The sequence below is a fragment of the Parastagonospora nodorum genome (genome assembly GCF_000146915.1).
Source record: "Parastagonospora nodorum SN15 chromosome Unknown scaffold_18, whole genome shotgun sequence".
Taxonomy (NCBI): Eukaryota; Fungi; Ascomycota; class Dothideomycetes; order Pleosporales; family Phaeosphaeriaceae; genus Parastagonospora; species Parastagonospora nodorum.
Genome location: NW_001884566.1, coordinates 211517 through 230738, shown reverse-complemented (window position 1 = coordinate 230738; position 19222 = coordinate 211517). Strand labels below are relative to the sequence as shown.

General features: G+C 52.8%; 8 protein-coding genes across 8 annotated transcripts; 7 read left to right on the top strand and 1 right to left on the bottom strand.

Annotated features, from left to right (window-relative positions):
• Positions 1–1346: 1346 nt before the first annotated feature.
• Positions 1347–3260, top strand: SNOG_10950 (hypothetical protein; the record flags this gene model as incomplete). The annotated part of the gene is made up of 1 exon (XM_001801155.1): positions 1347–3260. One exon carries the CDS (start codon positions 1347–1349, stop codon positions 3258–3260), a length of 1914 nt encoding a protein of 637 aa, XP_001801207.1.
• A 746-nt stretch (positions 3261–4006) lies between these two features.
• On the top strand, positions 4007–6393 carry SNOG_10949 (hypothetical protein). The gene is made up of 2 exons (XM_001801154.1): positions 4007–4793; positions 4843–6393. Exons 1-2 carry the CDS (start codon positions 4364–4366, stop codon positions 6102–6104), a joined length of 1692 nt encoding a protein of 563 aa, XP_001801206.1. The 5' UTR covers positions 4007–4363; the 3' UTR covers positions 6105–6393.
• A 2133-nt stretch (positions 6394–8526) lies between these two features.
• SNOG_10948 (hypothetical protein) lies at positions 8527–13177 on the top strand (the record flags this gene model as incomplete). The annotated part of the gene is made up of 5 exons (XM_001801153.1): positions 8527–9021; positions 9078–9378; positions 9460–12513; positions 12584–12693; positions 12746–13177. The coding sequence occupies 5 exons, from the start codon at positions 8527–8529 to the stop codon at positions 13175–13177; spliced, it is 4392 nt and encodes a 1463-aa protein (XP_001801205.1).
• A 585-nt stretch (positions 13178–13762) lies between these two features.
• Positions 13763–14776, top strand: SNOG_10947 (hypothetical protein; the record flags this gene model as incomplete). Its single annotated transcript, XM_001801152.1, has 2 exons — positions 13763–14235; positions 14488–14776. The coding sequence occupies 2 exons, from the start codon at positions 13763–13765 to the stop codon at positions 14774–14776; spliced, it is 762 nt and encodes a 253-aa protein (XP_001801204.1).
• A 594-nt stretch (positions 14777–15370) lies between these two features.
• On the bottom strand, positions 15371–15635 carry SNOG_10946 (hypothetical protein; the record flags this gene model as incomplete). Its single annotated transcript, XM_001801151.1, has 2 exons — positions 15371–15400; positions 15450–15635. 2 exons carry the CDS (start codon positions 15633–15635, stop codon positions 15371–15373), a joined length of 216 nt encoding a protein of 71 aa, XP_001801203.1.
• Positions 15636–16256: 621 nt separating this feature from the next.
• On the top strand, positions 16257–16556 carry SNOG_10945 (hypothetical protein; the record flags this gene model as incomplete). Its single annotated transcript, XM_001801150.1, has 2 exons — positions 16257–16328; positions 16434–16556. The coding sequence occupies 2 exons, from the start codon at positions 16257–16259 to the stop codon at positions 16554–16556; spliced, it is 195 nt and encodes a 64-aa protein (XP_001801202.1).
• A 444-nt stretch (positions 16557–17000) lies between these two features.
• SNOG_10944 (hypothetical protein) lies at positions 17001–18465 on the top strand (the record flags this gene model as incomplete). The annotated part of the gene is made up of 2 exons (XM_001801149.1): positions 17001–17377; positions 17427–18465. 2 exons carry the CDS (start codon positions 17001–17003, stop codon positions 18463–18465), a joined length of 1416 nt encoding a protein of 471 aa, XP_001801201.1.
• A 142-nt stretch (positions 18466–18607) lies between these two features.
• SNOG_10943 (hypothetical protein) lies at positions 18608–19186 on the top strand (the record flags this gene model as incomplete). Its single annotated transcript, XM_001801148.1, has 3 exons — positions 18608–18657; positions 18795–18807; positions 18959–19186. The coding sequence occupies 3 exons, from the start codon at positions 18608–18610 to the stop codon at positions 19184–19186; spliced, it is 291 nt and encodes a 96-aa protein (XP_001801200.1).
• Positions 19187–19222: the final 36 nt, after the last annotated feature.

Genomic DNA, 19222 nt, shown 5'->3' with positions numbered 1-19222 from the left:
TATGAAGGCGAATTCTATGTGTGAATAGGCACAGGAGAACGTATGGTCGACCAGCGATCTAATGATTAAATTGCTATGTCCTCGCAGAGGTGGCGTTGGAAGTGAGGCAGCATCGTCACCATATAAGCTACTCGAAGAGGCCGCGTCTGCGCATCTTCAACGCCTTGACCTTGGCACGCCTGTCACCAAACTGATTCATTGATGTGACATGATGATCGAACCTGGGCTGGCCTGAGCTGGCCATCCTTGTGTCTGAAACGGGTAGCGCTTGAGACCGTCTAAACCTGCCTTGGCAACGTACACCACGACAATGCTGAAGACGGAACAAGAGACTAGGGGTTAAAGTCGCGACAGGCTAGCCCGGACTTTCGCGTCCATTCATGACGAGCGCACGCCACTCTTGACGTGATGCTGATGTTTCGAGACGTTGACAGGACTACGCGGCCTGTGCGACGCTGTGAACACTATGTCGAAGCATGCGAAACACGCAACAGAAAGGCACAGTCAGCTTTTTTCCATTCGTTGAAATGTAGAGACAGAGGTGGCGTGTTTCATGAACTCGAAATCTGGAGTGCCATCATCAAAGCGCTATAGATGACTGCCTATATTCGCCTAACAGCAGAATAGTTCATGTGCTTGGAGCAACTCGAGGACGATGCTCGGCGCATTGATGATGTGCATTGAATGGGCAACGGCTTGGGAATCGTGATTATATGGTCTGGGCCATGGAATTTCTGTACGAATTGTAGCAAGAGGAGCCAATTCGATAGGACGATGTCACGCTCTGGCTGTGATAGATCCGCTCCGGGATCAATGCTGCCTATGGTATGTCAAGCAAAACCTAAAATGGACATGAGGAAATCAGTGAAATTTGCTCGTAGATGCCCCTTGTAGGGATTGGACGAAGATCAGCGAGCATTAGTCGTGCGCGTGGTCAGGAAGTGTGTTTCTGTTGACATTGCGTGGAGTGACAATGAGACCTATTCCTCATAGTTTCATCTAGGTGATTGTGACCCGATCCACAGAAGATTTGGTAATGACTGGACATCAAAAGAAAAGCGTATAGCATGACTTCGAACTGATGATGCTTCGGATGATTGTGATAAAGGTGAAAGATACAGCTGTGGAGGTGCAGCCGAACCCACGCTAGTGATGCACGTGTCCCCGCGTTTTGGCGCGCTTTCGCCTCTTCGCGTCGGCCTCTATGCTCGATCCAGCGCCAACCGCTCTCGCTTTTGCACGACGTCATTGATTCTTGCACTTTTGTCCAATTTATATACCCCGTTTCCGATGACCGAGACAGAACCTCAAGATAAGTCAGAGGAGGAGGCAAAAGAGATGCCTCGATGGCCGCTCGCATACAAGCTGCAGGCCCCCTAAGACGCAAGCCCAACCGTCACTACAGGCTTCTCGGCTTTGACTCGAGTCGACCGGCAAAGAAATGCTGGTGGAGCTATCGAATGTATAAGAATGCCGACAACAAGTTACCGGAAATACTGTACAGTAAGACTAAAGAGGACTCGGAAAAGATAGTGAAGCAATTTCTCAATGAACCCGTTGTGGGTTTTGATATGGAGTGGCCGTGGAATGATTGGAAGAAAGAGACTCTTCAGAACAAAATCGGACTCATTCAAATCGCATCGGAGTCGAAGATTGGATTGATTCATATTGGCTTGCACCCCGGAAAGACGGTCCAGGACATCATTGCGCCGTCACTCAAAAAGCTGATCGAAGATCCGAGCATTGGGAAGCTTGGTGTCGGCATCTTGCATGCAGATTTTGCGCGTTTACGTCGATTCTTCAAATTGTCACCTCGAGGTGCAGTAGAGTTGAGCCATCTATATCGACTAGTCAAGTTTGGTGGCAACAAACCGGAACATGTGTCGACCAAGATGGTGAGCCTTGCGCGTATCGTTGAGGACCAACTGGGTCATCCGCTGTACAAGGGCGACGTGAGAACGAGTAATTGGAGCAAACCACTGTCGACGGATCAGATCAACTATGCAGCGGGCGATGCATATGCTGGGTACATGCTTTACCATTGTATGAACTACAAACGCCTCCAGATGAAGCCAACACCGCCCTTGCCAGTGCACGCGGAAACTTACCAGACATACAAGATGTCAGGAATCAATGCGCTGAGACTGGACGGTAAAGCCAAGGACGGAACTGTCATGACTTCCGAAACCTTCTTCGGGGTTGCAATGAGCGACAGTGTCGCTTCTAAGAAGGGTGGTACTGTGGAAGAGAAGAAATCGCCAGCGACGTCGAAATCCAAAGCTCTAGTGATACCAAAGGAGCTCACAGATGCGGCATCTCAAGCATTGTATCAAGAGTTGGTCATATGTCGAGCCGAGCTTGCTGAGAAAGCAGGCCTTCCGGCTTACAGAATCAGCAGCAACACTGTACTCGTCGCGCTTGCTCTGCAGCGGCCAGCAGACAAAGATCAGCTACTATCTGTCAAAGGCGTGGGGGCAAAAACGCAAGAAACTTACGGTCAGGCGTGGCTAGATGTCATTGCAAAGTACTTGGACTCGGACCCCCTGCCCGTAGCCGCTGTGGCTACGGATTCCGCAATAGCTGCGGATCCTGAATCCGAGCAGCATGTTGCAGTAGAACCTACAAGTACACCAGTCCGATCTCCTAGGCGCAAGCAGAAACAAGATGACGACTCTTCAGACTCTTCTGCAGCTTTTGGGAGTCCAGTGCAGCGCACACCTCAGTTACATACTGGTCTATCATTCACCATGGCAGAAACAAACCTAAACGCCGAAGAAGCAGACACTGAGCAATACGAGTCGGACGCGTCCTTACCGTCCTTGGACTTTGGCGACACACCTTCACTTCTACCCCCGCAACTGAAGCGCAAGCGCACGGAGAGTCCAATGCGAGAAGCTTCACAACGTTTACAGCAAATGACTCGACCGCGCGAAGACATCTCCATAGCTCCTCCGGAAGCCATCAGCACACCGAAGAAAGGCACAACAGCGCCCCAAGTACCTCTCACACCGCAGTCAAGAATCACGCGTAACAAGCTGCAAGCATTCAGCAAACTAGTGACGCGCAAAATGGCGCAACGACCCGTAGATGCACCTCCCATTATCTCAGAACGCACGCTGAGTTTGATTGTTGTGCGGGCACCACAGACGATGAAAGAGCTGGAGCGAATACCCGGGATCGATGCGTTGATTCTCGCGTGTCAACAGACGGGGACAGATTTGTTGAAGAATGTTGTCAAGTTTGCTGGAGCATCGAATTGACGGGGCATGGATTAGAGTAATATTGTGTAGTTGATAGGTCGTTTTGTGATACCCAATTTTGAAGCATATCATTACTGTTGTAAAGCATGGCCCGATGTCGCTACTCACGTGGAGTGCAGCAAACAGCGAAGTGGAGAGACGATTCGAATGTTGCTCCTTTGAGTATGTGGGGGCCCTCGTGGTTTTCGGATAATTTTGAGCGATCGGAGGCGAGGGATGCATGCATCCGAAGTATTTGACGATTATTCATCGTCACGAGCCGGACCTCGGGAAAGCTGAAGTATGTGCGTGCTAACGGCTTTCTAGCAGAAGGATATTGGTCCAATCGCCGGCTGCAATCTTCAGAATTGGTCGCCTTGACGGTCAATTAATGTTCAGGGTCGGTTTGACACACGTAAGATGCGCACGTGGAGAGCGTTTAGAGCAGCGATCTGCGGCGACTAAGCATGTGCGCCAACCCCGACTCTGACGTCTTGTACCGCGACAATGGCATGCTTTTGTGTGCGGTTTGTAGGCTTCAGCATAGCGGCATCTTCAGCGTCCGTATAACAACTGCTCGATGAAGTCGGCATTCCTTATCGTCTCAGCGGCATGTGTTTGGCGTCGCTGTGCGGCTGTTTAGAGGCGCCAAGACGCATGTGTGGCGTTGGATTGGTGTGGATTGACGAGCATGTGATACAGGAAGATTGACATGTGAGAGGCACGGCTTTGTCGTCGCTTCGCCAATTCGCTGCCCGCCGCCTCCTCACGTCTTGCGCTGGCACATCCAACGGCTATCCCCATTGCTCTACTGATTAATCGACCTCGCACTCGACACTCGCTACTGACGTGACCATGTTAGCGTCGAGCTGACGTTCGAGGGACCCCTTACAGACATTGTCACACGCAACCAGCGCCCTCGACAGGTCCGCGGAGTGTCATACCCCATCGAGCAGCCCTCCGAGGACGCATTGCACGCTTTATCGATTGCAGCGGACATAGCGACACGAGCGACGGACTTTGCGAGCGACTGCGATAGTTTTCGCGCTGGTCTGGGAGTGGAGGAAAGTGAACGTGGGGTGCCAAAGTCGTCATCCGGAAGGGTCCACGACCTCGAAGACAGCATGCAGGAGGAGCAACAGCGCCCGCCGCCGCCGGCGTATGCCCAGCACGAGCCCGAATCTTTTCACCTCCCGTCGGTTCCAACACATGTTCCGCACACGACACAGAGCAATGGCCGCCTGCCGGGCATCAGGTCGCTCGACCTGCCAGACGCCATGGCGCCACGTCATAGCCCGCACAACTCGGTGGAAATAAGCCCCAGGCCGCAATTCGACGGTGCGCAATGGGGGCACTTGCCTTCGCTGCACAGTGCGACGTTCCCACGCGTGCCCGAGGGGCTGCCGAGAATGCCTGAAGACATGGGAAGCCCAATGGACACGGCGAGTGTGTGGAGTGCGCAGGATGAGAAGGCGAGGAGGGAGATGAGCGTCAGTATTGAAGACCCGGATGTGAGACAGGCTGCCGAAGCGCTGAGTGGCTTGGGCAATCCAGGTATGTCTTGAATGCAACGTTTGATGACAGTCATGCTAAGTCGCGGCAGACTTTGTACGCTCGCCAACTGCGCCATCAGTCACGCTGTCCGCCCACTCACCGACCGCTGATCCTGAGCCTCTCCTGTCGCTTCTCACGTCAAACCACCCATGGCTTGGAGGCACCATCAACGGCTCCATCTCAGCATACAACACCACAAAAGGCTACACGCCACGTTTTGTCCAGTATGGCGCCGAGCTCATTGAGCGCAACATTGGATCGCCAATGGTCAACACCGTGTCTTCAGTCGGCAGAAGGACAGGCATGGAGCAGAACATCCGCAAGTACCTCGGCGAGCAAGGCAGGCGGCCAAGCGACCTTGAAGCCGGCGACGATGACATGTCGCGGAAACGGCAACGACGCGAGAACCCGTCTGATGACGCCATGGACATTGATGATGGCGCGGCTGCTTCGCGGACGAGGGCTACCTCGCGATCCTCCTTCGCCGAGTCGCTGCCTGCATACGACGACCAGCGATCACCAAACTATGAGGAGACTGCTGTGGCTCCGGCATCTACAAACGGCAAAGAGCCAGCACATCAGCAGCAGCGGCAGCACGACCGAAGAACACCATGGTCTACACAGCTCATCATGACCACATCCGGTCTCGGTGTCGCCCTATCCGAACCCTCCCTCCGCTCACTCAGACTCTGTCTCAAGCTCCTCCGCAGCGCCACAACCCGCATCGACACCATAATGAAATCCCTCAAACTCGTCCTCGAAGAGTACGAAGCAGCACTGGCGCGCCGCCGCCCCCACGACGTCGAAGCCCCGCACGAGGAACTCAACGGCACAATGGCGCAAATGGGCCTCGTCGACAGCGAACAAGACGCCCAAGTCCGCATTATCGCCGACCGCATCAAGCAATACAGCTCCGAAATCTGGACCACCCTGCAGTCCGTCGTGCAAGCCGTGTCGCGCTACACAGGCGGCGCGCTCCCGCAAAATGCCTCGCAGGTTGTGCGCACGCAATTGCTCAGCGTTCCGCAGCGCTGGCAACTCGCGGGCCAGCAGGCGGATGGCGATGCGCAGCAGGGCGAGGCGGTCAGAGGCGCGAATCGCATGTTGGCGTTTGCGAAGGAGGGGCTGGACATGATGGGCCAGATTACGACTGTTGTTGATGGCACCGTGCAGAGTGCTGAGACCTGGTTGAATCGGATTGGGAGACGCGCGCCGGCGAGTCGGGCGGGTGAGGGGAGTGTGCAGGGCGGGGAGAGGGATAAGACTCCGCTGGCGTCATCAAATGGGACCCATGTGGCTGAGAAGCGGTAGCGTGTGGATAAGAGCAGAGGAACGACGAAAGACGATATGTAAAGGGACAAAACCCTGGACCGACATCTACCAGCATCAAATTTCCTTTGTGTACATCAGTGTGTGCCTCATCAGCGAGAATGCTACATCCACTTTTTTGCGAGCGATTCTTTTTTTGCACAAAGGAGCATTTCACTAGAGGATGCCGTCGAAACATGCGAGCTTGATATTCCTGTCTTCTACATACGAGCGATGAAAAGCTAGATTCAAGGTTTTGCGGTGGGTTAAGCAATACATCAAGTTTCATAGATTTGGTGCTGCTTGCATGGACATGGACATGGACATGTTCAAACGCCTTTGCTCAATACATACCGTCACAACTAACATACTCCTTCAGTCGTCTTTTTCGGGAGGCAAAAGAGGTACCTTGACACACCCCTTCATCACTGCTAGCGCTGGTTTGTTCACGCGCGCAAACGCGGCGAGGTTGGGCTGTGGCTTGCTCGAGGGGGGTCGCGTGGTGCAGTTCTGGGGGTAGGCGGGATGATAAGGAGAGGTTTGGAGAGGCAAGGGAAGGGGGATTGGGTTTGGGGGATGGGTTGTGTTATGTGGTTGTGTTTGGATATGAGGGGTGTGTAGAATGGTGCCTGGGATGTCAGGCAACAGCGAGCAGGGATCTGGTGAGCATGAGGGGCAGTTAATACTACTGCACGGACGATGTCAAGCAAGTCTGAGAGTTTGTGTTCGCGACCTTGGGACACCGTATTGAACACGGTGTCGTATTGTACCGAGATGTCGTCAACCATGCGGCCGGGTACATGTCGGGCCGGTGTTGTGTGTTGTATGGAGCAATCGCATCGTCCGGTCTTGAATCCGTCGGTAGATGTTTCTGGAACGTTGAACATGGGCTTGGTATCAAGTGTAGGCCGGTAGTTCTGTGGCGGGTCGAACCGCTGTTAGGATGCTGCTGTAGTTGTCTTGATGAAAGGCTTCCTTCTAGGATTGTTCAGGACTTCGCCAAGATCTTGCACATGGGTAAAACGTCAGGTTGGCTTTTGGAGTCTCCATTGTGAGACCTATCGATAGTTTACGGTAACTCATTGTGAATAGTATGACTCGATGAAGTCGCGGACCGTCTCTCAGCAAGGTGTTCTAAACTTATCCAGAATGGACTAGTAAGCGCGGTGAAAATCTCCTTTGTAACTGTATATAGGCCAACCGCAACGTTTTCAATTGATTCACTCACCGATTACGAAATGATGTTCGGCGTGGTGGTGCAAGGAGGAACAAATGACGATGCTAGCGCCCTTTTTTAGATGAACGGAGACACAAGAGTGCGATTTTCCGTCGATACTTAGTATGAGTGAGAATGAGTCTTAAGATGTGTGGTGCGGCTTGACTTCCATATACGGAAATCAGGGGTTTAGTGATCCGTTTCAGATGCCTATCGTAGCGCCTGCCAGACAAAGACCCTTGCTGCATGGCTTACAAGCTTCACCGGAGGGAGTGCAGTGCTTGGTTAAGGTGGTGGTGACTCGGAGGTTTGACCTGACAATGCATGAGACATGCTGCAGAGTAATCGCTTTGCTTTGTTCGTCCGATATGCAGGTCGACATTTGAAGGGTTCACATCGGGACAATGGCTGTATGTGGAACAATGTCGGAGTCAATATGACTCGAATAATTGTCTCCAACCGCTGCGGCTGACAAACGCTGTCCCCACTTGAAGTGGATATGGCCCTCGACTATCAGCCCTAGGAACGCATCTGCGCGCCGCAAAGGATTGCGAAGGGGGTGCAATAAGTTCCTGCGAAACCACAGATAACGGCTGTTACGCGTGTCAGCTGTGTCTGGTTTTTGCGATGCCTGTGAAGGAAGTTTGCTCCAGCCTGAGAGTTGACGTCACCTGACGCCCGAGTACAAGGAGCAGCAACGTGCCAGAAGCGGAATTAATCTGATTGCTCGTGGGTGGCTGGTGACAGCTGCATTTCTTGGATGCCGATCCGCCCACCGCGGGTTCCGCTGCCAATGCCGCCGAAACTGGTCCGCTCTAGTCCGTTCTACAATCACAGCCGATACCGACAACCGTGCTCCCCCTACCGGTGTGTGGGTCGAATACCACGCCGTCGCTAGCTGCCATCGTAAACTCTGCTCTTAGCCCTTCTGAGATCTTGGGGAGATCCACCCAATCTTAACTCCGGAAGGCAACATCGGAGCCGCCCTTTTTGCTTTTATTTAATTAGCCGTTGTTGCGCAAGTCATTCGCGCCTGATTACTTTCTGTTCTTGTTTTGCTTGCGTGCACATTGTCGTTCCTTTCAAGTGCCTCTCGCTACCCACCCGCGAGACGTAGTGTCTCAGATACTGCCCTGGCCGCTCTCGGTCTTATAGATTCGAAGGAAGATACTCACTAGGTGCTTTCTGCACCTGTCAACGACCGGCGCCATGGATAACTCCAACCATTCCACCATTCGCGAGGAATCCGACGGCAAGACATACGAGGCAATCCACCCAGAGGGACAGCATGTGAAGCATGACAACGATAGTGTCCGCACAGCTTCAGTCGACAACGACGCAGCGCCAAACACACAACAATTTAATGAGAAGGGCTTCGTCGATGTCCAAGGAGGAGTTAATGTGCACAGGGCTGAGCAAGACTTTGCAGAGCTCTCCAAGGAGCTGTCGCGCACAAGCCAGGTCTCGCGCAGATTGGATCGCGTACAGAGTCGGCACAGCCGTAAAGATCAAGCCGTCACAGATGTTGAAAAGAGTGCTATTGCATCATCAGACGCCTCCTCGGACGAGCCTTTCGACCTCGAGAAGACATTGCGAGGCGGCCAAGAAGACCAGGAGGCTGCTGGAATCAAGTCGAAGCGTATTGGCGTTGTCTGGGACAATTTGACTGTTTCTGGTATTGGTGGTGTAAAGAACTATGCAAAAGTAAGTCGGAATCAGCAAGTGGTATACAACAAAGCCAAGACTAACGTGACGGCTAGACTTTCCCTGACGCCTTCGTATCGTTCTTTAATGTTTTCGAGACCGTCGCAAGCCTGCTTGGAAAAGGCAAGAAAGGAAAGGAATTTGACATTCTCAAAGACTTCAAGGGTGTGGTGAAGCCGGGCGAGATGGTCCTGGTCCTCGGCAGGCCTGGAAGCGGATGCACTTCATTCTTGAAAGTCATCAGCAACCAGCGCTATGGATACACCAAGGTGGACGGAAACGTACTCTACGGTCCTTTCGATGCAGATTTCTTCGAGAAGCGATACCGTGGAGAGGCTGTGTACTGCGAGGAGGATGGTACGTTTTCTCACCTTCGTTACGCGATCAACTTGAAATGCTAACAATGATATCCAGAAAACCATCACCCTACGTTGACAGTCGGTCAGACGCTAGATTTTGCGCTCGAAACCAAGGTTCCTGGCAAGCGACCTGCGGGGCTTTCCCGTAAGGACTTCAAGGTGAAGGTCATCGACCTGATGTTGAAGATGTTCAACATTGAGCATACCAGGAACACGATTGTCGGCAACCCATTCGTCCGCGGAGTATCTGGAGGAGAGCGCAAGCGAGTGTCGATTGCCGAGACTATGATTACTGGCGCATCTCTCATGTCTTGGGACAACTCAACCAGGGGTCTTGATGCTTCGACTGCGGTGGACTACGCTCGTTCGCTGAGGGTTTTGACCAACATTTACAAGACCACTACTTTTGTTTCTCTGTACCAGGCTTCCGAAAACATCTACAATTGCTTTGACAAGGTCCTAGTCATCGACAGCGGACGACAGGTGTACTTCGGCCCTGCCAAGACCGCGCGTGCCTACTTCGAGGGTCTCGGTTTTCTCGAGAAGCCCCGTCAAACCACTCCTGACTACCTCACTGGATGCACAGACCCCTTTGAGAGAGAGTTCAGGCCTGGTATGACCGAGAAGGACGTTCCTTCGACACCCGAAGCACTTGCCGAAGCCTTCAACAAATCTGAACACGCTGCGCAACTGGCTACTGAGATGGAAGAATACCGGGCTCGCATGGCAGAGGAGAAGCACGTGTACGACGACTTCCAGACCGCCGTAGCGGAGAGCAAGCGCCACGCGCCCAAAAAATCCGTCTACTCGATACCCTTCTACCTACAAGTTTGGGCTCTTGCTAAACGCCAATTCCTCCTGAAATGGCAGGACAAATTTGGTCTCGGTGTCTCCTGGTTCACTTCGCTCGTCATTGCCATCATCACTGGTACCGTGTGGCTCAACCTCCCCAAGACCAGCGATGGCGCTTTCACCCGTGGTGGTGTGCTCTTCATTGCCCTCCTGTTCAACGCTTTCCAGGCCTTCTCTGAACTTGCTTCGACCATGTTGGGCCGACCGATTGTCAATAAGCATCGTGCGTTTTCGTTTCATCGACCTTCCGCCCTGTGGATCGCCCAGATCGGTGTCGACCTGCTGTTCTCATCCGCTCAAATCCTGGTATTCTCCATCATCGTCTACTTCATGACGAACCTCTTCCGAGATGCTGGAGCATTCTTCATTTTCTACCTGATGATTGTCACAGGCTACTTGGCCATGACGTTGTTTTTCCGAACAGTAGGTTGTCTGTGCCCAGATTTCGACGTTGCCATCCGTCTCGCTGCTACTATCATCACACTCTTCGTTCTCACTTCGGGTTATATCATTCAATGGCAGTCCGAACAGGTTTGGCTGCGATGGATTTTCTACATCAACGCGCTAGGTCTCGGCTTCTCGGCACTGATGATGAACGAATTCAAACGCCTGACCCTGACATGCGCCGGTACCTCTTTGATTCCATATGGTCCCGGATACAATGACATCAACGCACAAGTCTGTACTCTGCCCGGTAGCCGCGCAGGATCAATTGAAGTATCAGGTACCGACTATATCAAAACCTCGTTCACGTACGACTCCAACGACTTGTGGAGAAATTGGGGCATCATGATCGTTCTCATCGTCGCTTTCCTCCTCGCCAACGCCTTCCTTGGTGAATTCGTCAAATGGGGTGCTGGTGGCCGTACCGTTACCTTTTTCATCAAGGAGACCAAGGAGCTTAAGGAACTAAATGAGAAGCTCCGCGAAAAGCGTGATAGGCGTAACTTGAAGGAAGAGCGGACCGAAGACAGCTCAGACCTCAACATTACTTCCAAGGCTGTCCTTACATGGGAAGATCTCTGCTATGACGTACCTGTCCCTTCTGGAGAGCTGCGATTGCTGAAAAACATCTTCGGCTATGTCAAACCTGGCCAACTTACCGCGCTCATGGGTGCTTCTGGTGCTGGAAAGACTACGCTTCTCGATGTGTTGGCCAACCGCAAGAACATTGGTGTCATCTCTGGTGACAAGCTTGTGGATGGAAAGACCCCAGGAATTGCTTTCCAGCGTGGAACTGCCTATGCCGAGCAACTCGATGTTCACGAGCCTGCCACAACTGTCCGCGAAGCGCTGCGCTTCTCTGCTGATTTGCGTCAACCGTATGAGACCCCTCAGGCCGAAAAGTACGCTTACGTCGAGGAGGTCATCTCTTTGTTGGAGATGGAGGATATCGCGGATGCCATCATTGGTGACCCAGAGACCGGTCTCGCCGTCGAACAGCGCAAACGTGTAACCATCGGTGTCGAGCTTGCCGCCAAGCCTGAACTACTCCTCTTCCTGGACGAACCTACTTCTGGTCTCGACTCCCAGAGTGCCTTCAACATCGTGCGTTTCCTCCGCAAGCTTGCTGCTGCTGGCCAAGCCATTCTGTGCACTATCCATCAACCGAACTCCGCCCTTTTCGAGAACTTCGACCGCCTACTGCTTCTTCAGCGTGGTGGAACTTGCGTCTACTTTGGTGAAATTGGCAAAGATGCGCATGTGCTTCTGGATTACTTCCGCAGGAACGGTGCTGACTGCCCTCCATCTGCCAACCCCGCTGAGTGGATGCTGGACGCCATAGGTGCTGGTTCTAGCCACCGTATCGGAGACAAGGACTGGGCAGACATCTTCCGGGACTCACCAGAGTTTGCTGAAGTCAAGCGCGAAATCGCCGCGATCAAGGAGCAGCGTGCCGCCGACGTGTCATCGGCCGCAGATGTCATGCAGAAGGAATACGCTACTCCAATGTCCTTCCAGATAAAGCAAGTCGTCAACCGCCAGAACCTCAGTTTCTGGAGGACTCCCAACTACGGCTTCACTCGCTTGTTCAACCATGTCATCATCGCTCTACTTACCGGTCTCATGTACTTGCAGCTCGACGACTCTCGCTCTTCGCTCCAGTACCGTGTTTTCATCATCTTTCAGGTCACCGTTCTCCCGGCCCTCATTCTCGCTCAAGTCGAGCCCAAGTATGCGATTGCCCGTATGATCAGTTTCCGGGAGCAGATGAGCAAGGCGTACAAGACATTCCCCTTTGCGCTGTCCATGGTCATCGCCGAGATGCCCATACAGCATCCTATGCGCTGTCTTCTTCTTTATCCCACTATACTACATCCCCGGTCTCAACTCCAGCTCTTCGCGCGCAGGATACCAATTCTTCATCGTCCTCATCACCGAGGTTTTCTCCGTCACGCTCGGCCAGGCTGTTGCGGCATTGACACCCACGCCCTTCATTGCCTCATACGTCAACCCCTTCGTAAGTCTGCCCCCATCACCTCCACCCACTCGTCACATACTAACTCCACCAGATCATCATCATCTTTGCCCTCTTCTGTGGTGTTACGATTCCCAAGCCCCTAATCCCCAAATTCTGGCGCGTCTGGCTCTACGAGCTCAACCCCTTCACACGCCTGATCGGCGGCATGGTCGTGACCGAACTGCACGGCCGCAAAGTCGAATGCACGCCCGGCGAATACCAGCAATTCCGCGCGCCCGATGGCCAGAATTGCGGTGAATACATGGCGGATTTCTTCAGCAGCGGCGCGCCGGGCTACATCCTGGACAACGCGACCAACGTATGCAGGTACTGCGCGTACAAGGTCGGCGACGAGTTTTTCGAGCCGCTCGGGTTTTCGTTTAGCAATCGATGGAGAGATTTGGGCATTTTTGCTGCGTTTATTGCGAGCAATCTGGCCATTTTGTTCTTGGCGGCAAGGTTTTTGAACTTTAACAGGCGATGAGCGAGATGCGGATGCATATTTCACATAATATCCCGGTTTACTCATTGTACGCACGTCATTGCATCAGCATGTTTCGTCAAAAGTTTAGCAACCCTTTAGATTTATTTACCCTGGAGCTACAGAGCATAGAGCGCGCATCGGATGGCGTTTGCTGTACGAAAAAGTCATAGCATAGTTTCCATAATACGCATGTTTTTTAATGTTCACTTGCTTTGGACTTCACGTTGAGATGTGCGAATAGCTTTTCGTACAGGTACTCCGGACTTCAAGTCCAGATATGCAAATTATTCTTGATATTTGTACTCCCATCACTGACATGTTCTGGCTTTGTGCCATGTCTCAATATTCATATTTGATGCACGTTGAATTCGCATGTGAGTTGTCTCACCCAAGATCTTCACACGAATGAGACATGCCGAAAACATTGCATCTTCGCTTTATCTCCTTGCGTCTTCGTTACTTTAACAGTGCAGCGTCTATCAATCTATCACCGTCGCTATATGAACTTCTCGCATCAACAGTAACACTACATCAACAAAACCGTCAAAACTCCTTCCCAGGCTCCGGCAGCTTAAAACCTACACCATGTTCACAAGCCTAACCTTAACAGCGCTACCCAAAAATACACAAAAGATATTCGTCACAATAACATCAACGCTCCCTGCGGATTTTCCAGCGTCTTCACTCTCACTCCGACCGCACCGCTCCCCAGTGCCACACCCACCTTCGCCTTCCACACTGTCGACGTCAATCAGACAATCCACCTATCCCCGCCCCTCTCCCCCAGGCTTTCTATACCCGGACCCCATCGTCCCGCGTGCAGTGCAGAACCAATTACAACACGCATACACGACGCAGTGCACCGATATGACGGGCCACGCGACCAGCAACGTGATCTGGTACCTCCCCTACGGCCTCGAAGTGCTGATCTTCACCGTCATGGTTATCGGCCTCGCGTGGGCGGGGCGCGTGTTTTTGCTCACGTTTCCGCCGCGCACGTGGAGGGCGAAGAAAGAAGGGGAGAAGGAAGAGAGGAGGCCGGTGAACAAGCCGTCGAAGTATGCTGGGAGAGATGCGCATGGACGAGGGAATACGTCGGCGAGGGAAGGAATGGAAGAACATGTGGAGTTGAAACACCGCCGTCAGCCTGAGCATCAGCGGTCAAAGTCTTCTCCCGCGCCAGCGATACACTTCAACATACCAGCCGCAATCGATTCACCGCCAAATCCCTTCCTCTATCCCCCGTCCCCAACACAATACCTCTCGCCACCACACGCCCTCCAACCCCGCACCTCGTCGGAATGGCTCAGGCAGCACGCCGCGTTCTTCTCTGCGACGTCGAGCTCATATTCTCACGCGTCGTCAGTCGAGTACGACCAGGAGTATGATATTGAAGCGCTTGAGGCCGGGACTGCGCCAAGGAGCCCGAGCTTGAAGGCGCATAAGAAGAATCTGAGCTGGGCAGATTTGAGCTTGGAGAGGATGGAAGGTGCGGTTAGTGGGTGGATGGGCAAGGTAGCGAGGTGGACAGATGATGATGGGGATGAGGGGGTCTTGTTGCCTGTTGTTAATGGGAGACAGCAGATTAAGGCGCAGTGAGGAACGAGGATGGCGGTCTTGGAAACGAGAGATAATGGGCTCAGGTGATCGCGAGATGAGCATTGGGAGATGAACTTCAGATGAAGATGTAATTATTTGCTAGACATAGAAAGAGAAGTCGTCTGTCGAATTAGGTGAAAGATCGTCCAAATGTATCCCCACAAGATTGCCAAAGTGAAAATTGAAGTAGTCCATGTGTCAGTAGCCTGTGGTTGAGGAAGAGTTGAAGACCGGAGGCTGTATGGTTCCGAGGCCGTATCAGCAGTTTACTACGCGCCGATAAGCCAATGATATTACTGTCAGACGTTCAACATGAACGGGTGTTCTGAGAGTGCTGACAGTCCAGCCACAGCGCGCATGAATTATTGCGACATCTGTGGAAGGTAGAAGATGAGATGACGCCGATTACGCCACGAAGACTGTGGAAAAGCTCGCCGAGAATTGAAGCGACATCGCTGAGTGAGAGGCAAGGAGCACTCATGGCGCGAAAGAACGCGACAAGAGCTGAACCTAAGCAAGCAAGGTTTAGTTCAGTGGTGGTCAGTCCCGGCAGAGTGGAGAACTCACCGATGGGTCTCATCATTACCCCAGAGTTCAGATTTGCAATGGCGCAAGGGCGTCTAGCTTCGCGTAAAGTCAGTAAGCCCGGGTGTCTTCGGGTCACACAACGTACTGAGGGTAGGCGGTTCCAGCTTGCTGGACTTGGGGGCGGCTGTGGAGGAGGTGATGGTGGATCATCGCGTGAGCGGTGTTGAGAGTGCATGTTGATTGTTTCACTCGCTGGACCGGACCAAGTGCTCGCGTTCTGAGTCTTGTCGAAGTCGATGAGCGAAGTTGTGTTCACTAGCATGATGGCCATGTTGACTGCTTTGACTGGGTGTGTGATTCGATGCGAATGGGAAGATCACGTAAAGTGGTGAATTGTGTTCAAGAAGGAATTGAATAGTAGTCAGATGGTGTGGGCGAGAGAAGCTGGAGAGTGCCTTGAGGAAATACTAATGTGCTTCTTCTGCTTTAAGTAGACCACGGTAAAACTCTGGCGAGTGGCTGCCAGGGGGGTATGCCTTGCTGGCAGACATGTCTGAAAGCTGATGAGGCAACCCGCTTTGCAACGGCCCGTCCGGGAAGACGGGAAAGCAGATGTTAAGCATGGCTAAGTTCCAAATAACCGTGACAGGAATGAAATTCTGAATTCGTTGACATGGGGTACAATCGGCGGGTGAAGCTCTTCCCCGGACTCAAAGATTTAGTAGAGCCTGTAAGATGACACTCCAATGACGGCTAACAAACGTGGCTGCGATGGAAGGCTAAATACCTTCTGTGTTACCAAAGGATAGCTACAGTTGCAAACGTACGATTCGCTGGGGAGATCATGGCGTATCCGGTCTGGAAGGACGCGCAATGCCAGATCGATGTGTCATTGGTTATGCGAAGGGTCGAAATGGCGGTCTATGGTCTGCAGCTGTAGATAAACGGCAACATGTCGATAGCCGACTCTCAGATGCTGGAGCTGCCTTTGAGCCGCAGCATTGAATCAAAAGAGTGTGAACATGTGACTTGAGTACGGAACCTATCCGATCGTATTGCATACGCGGCTCAGGGTACGCGGTGAAGCGAAATTGTTTGTGTTCATGGAGTGAAGCTAACCACTGGGCAGGAAACGGTAGCAATAGACGGATGCACAGTGACGATGGCGAGCATGGAATACAGTCCTCGTACACAAGTGGTGGCCAGCGCTATGGGTGCCAAAGATCGGATGAGCGGAATTGCGCTTGGGTGAAGGCACGACACGAGATGGGGAAGAGGTCGCGCTAAGCACGTCGCGGCGCCAAGACCGACGCGCCTGTCACCCATCGCGACTTCCTTTGAGCTCTCACTCAGCAGTCGCAAACAGCGATCACGCGCAACCACCTCCCCCCTCCACTGTCGCATTCCAAACAGCCCCGGCAGAACATCCTACTGCCATCACACCCGCCCGGCAGCCAATTCCGCGGCTAGATACCGTTTCGTCGTCGCTGCGCACATCCGACATGTGCTTGACCAGTTTGTAGGGCTGGCAGTCACACGCACCAGTTCTGCATCACCCGTCTAGTGACACCCTCTCCGCCCTCCCATCGGCCCAGTACAGACAGCCGATTCAATAAAACAATAGACAAGGCGTCTTCCAAATCCACCCGCCCCACCACTCACAACTCAGACCTCGCACCACGCCCTCCCACCAGCAATGTCCTCAGTCTGGAACCCCGACAACGTGCGCGATGTTGCCGAATCGGTCGGCATCGCTTCACTTGCTGACAATGTGGTCGAAGAGCTGGCGCGCGACGTCGACTTCCGCCTGGCCCAGGTCCTGGAAGAGGCTATGAAGTTCATGCGACACGGGAAACGGACAACACTGAGCACACACGATATCTCTCACGCCCTAAAAGTGCTGAATGTGGAGCCTCTGTACGGCTACGAATCCACCCGCCCCCTACGCTTTGGCGAAGCCTCACTCGGGCCCGGTCAGCCGCTGTACTATGTGGAGGACGAGGAAGTCGACTTTGAGAAGCTCATTAATGCTCCGTTGCCGAAGGTGCCACGAGAGATCACGTTCACAGGTATGTAATCAAGGATGCTTCTGCAGTGACCAGGCAGCGAGTCCCTAACACAGTCCAGCGCATTGGCTCGCCGTAGAAGGAGTCCAGCCGTCGATACCGCAGAACCCGACCACAAACACCGCCGACCTGTTACCAAAGGGCCCTAACGCAAATCCGCACCTCGCAGCAGCCAACGGCTTGGACAATGTCAACGTCAAGCCGCTTGTGAAACACGTGCTATCCAAGGAATCACAGGAGCTGTTTGCCAAGCTATCGAGCGCCCTCACTGATGAGACCAACATCGAATGGCAGAATGCTGCGCTTGCAGCCATTCGGACAGAACCGGGCATCCACCAGCTTACGACTTACCTGTTGAGCTTTATTGCAGAGAAGGTCACCCACAATATGAAGAACTTGTTCGTGTTGCACCAGATGATGCAGGCCACGCAAGCCCTCCTGGACAACCAGGCCATCTACCTCGACCCGTATATGGCGTATATGGTACCACCCATTTTGACGTGTTGCACAGGGAGGCACCTCGGCCCAACAACACCGCAAGCCTCTTCCAATGCCTCTTCTGAAACATTGAACAGGAATGGCGCAAATGGACCCGTATCTTCTCAATTCGATCACTTTGAGCTGCGTACATATGCCGCATCTCTTCTGAGCCGCATATGTCAGAAAGGCTCTGCGTCGAATCAGGGCTTGAAGTCACGCATTGCGCGGACTTGCTTGAAGCAGTTTATGGATCCAGACAAGTCGCCAGGCACTCATTATGGTGCTTTGCGGGCACTGATGTCTATCACTCACCAAGAGGGCGTGCAGATGCTAATTCTGCCCAACCTGAAAGCCTACAACGACGATGTACTCAAGATAAAACTGGCCGAGGAGAACAGTAGGAACGACACTGAGAGAGTGATCGGCATGCTTGTACGTGCGCTGGAAAGCGTGGCTGCATCGAGTCGGCTTCCAATTGCGAACGGCACCACCAACCTTGAGGATTTGAGGGAGCGACTTACCGAGAAAGTGGGAGACGTCCTGACTGATCGCATAATAGCGCGGCAGCGGAACGACGTCGCACAATATTTGCTCAAAGCGAACACCAATATTTGAATTGGTGACCGAGCAGTCTGTGAGGCATTACTGGCGTTTTTTAGTTGGGAAAAGGAAATGATACCACGTCTTTCGTAGAAACGTCAATAAGGCACTGCCATTATTACTCTTTGCCCAGCATATCTCAGCATAATCTTGCACCATGGTTTCGTACATTCGTGAGCATGCCTCATTGACGCCCCGCTACGGCAGGTCCTGTTTACCGGACCCTGAGGCTTATAGCGGATCCACATGACAGTGATCTGCGGTCACATCCAATGATCTCGCACACGAGAGTAAAATTCACCGGAAAGTATTCTTTACAGTAATTATCAAAACACGTCTTGTAGGAATTATCAAGTTGTAAGCAGTCACGGCTCTTTCTTGTTTCAGCGCACTTCCTGTGCACGTCCGCAATCATCCCCCTAACAAGACAGTACAGTTCATTTCCTCTTCTTTACACACATGACGCACTTGCCCCATATGTTTCGCTTACTGTGCTAGTGCGCACTAGCCGCGACTCGCCTTCCCAGAAACGAAACCTGCATCCGCCTCCGCTTCGACGACATCCCAACCAGTCGACCCCTCGTCGATATTTGCTTCAACCGTAAATCAGCACTCGCCCCGTGCATCTGTCCAGGTGCAAAGAGGCGGTGAGATTATTCGGCCCAGGACGAATACCTACCCCACCAGTGGTTATCTGCTGTGTCTTGGCAGCGCCAGCATCAGTCGACCCACTTGATTTAGAGGGACAACACCCCTCTTCAACTACACACGA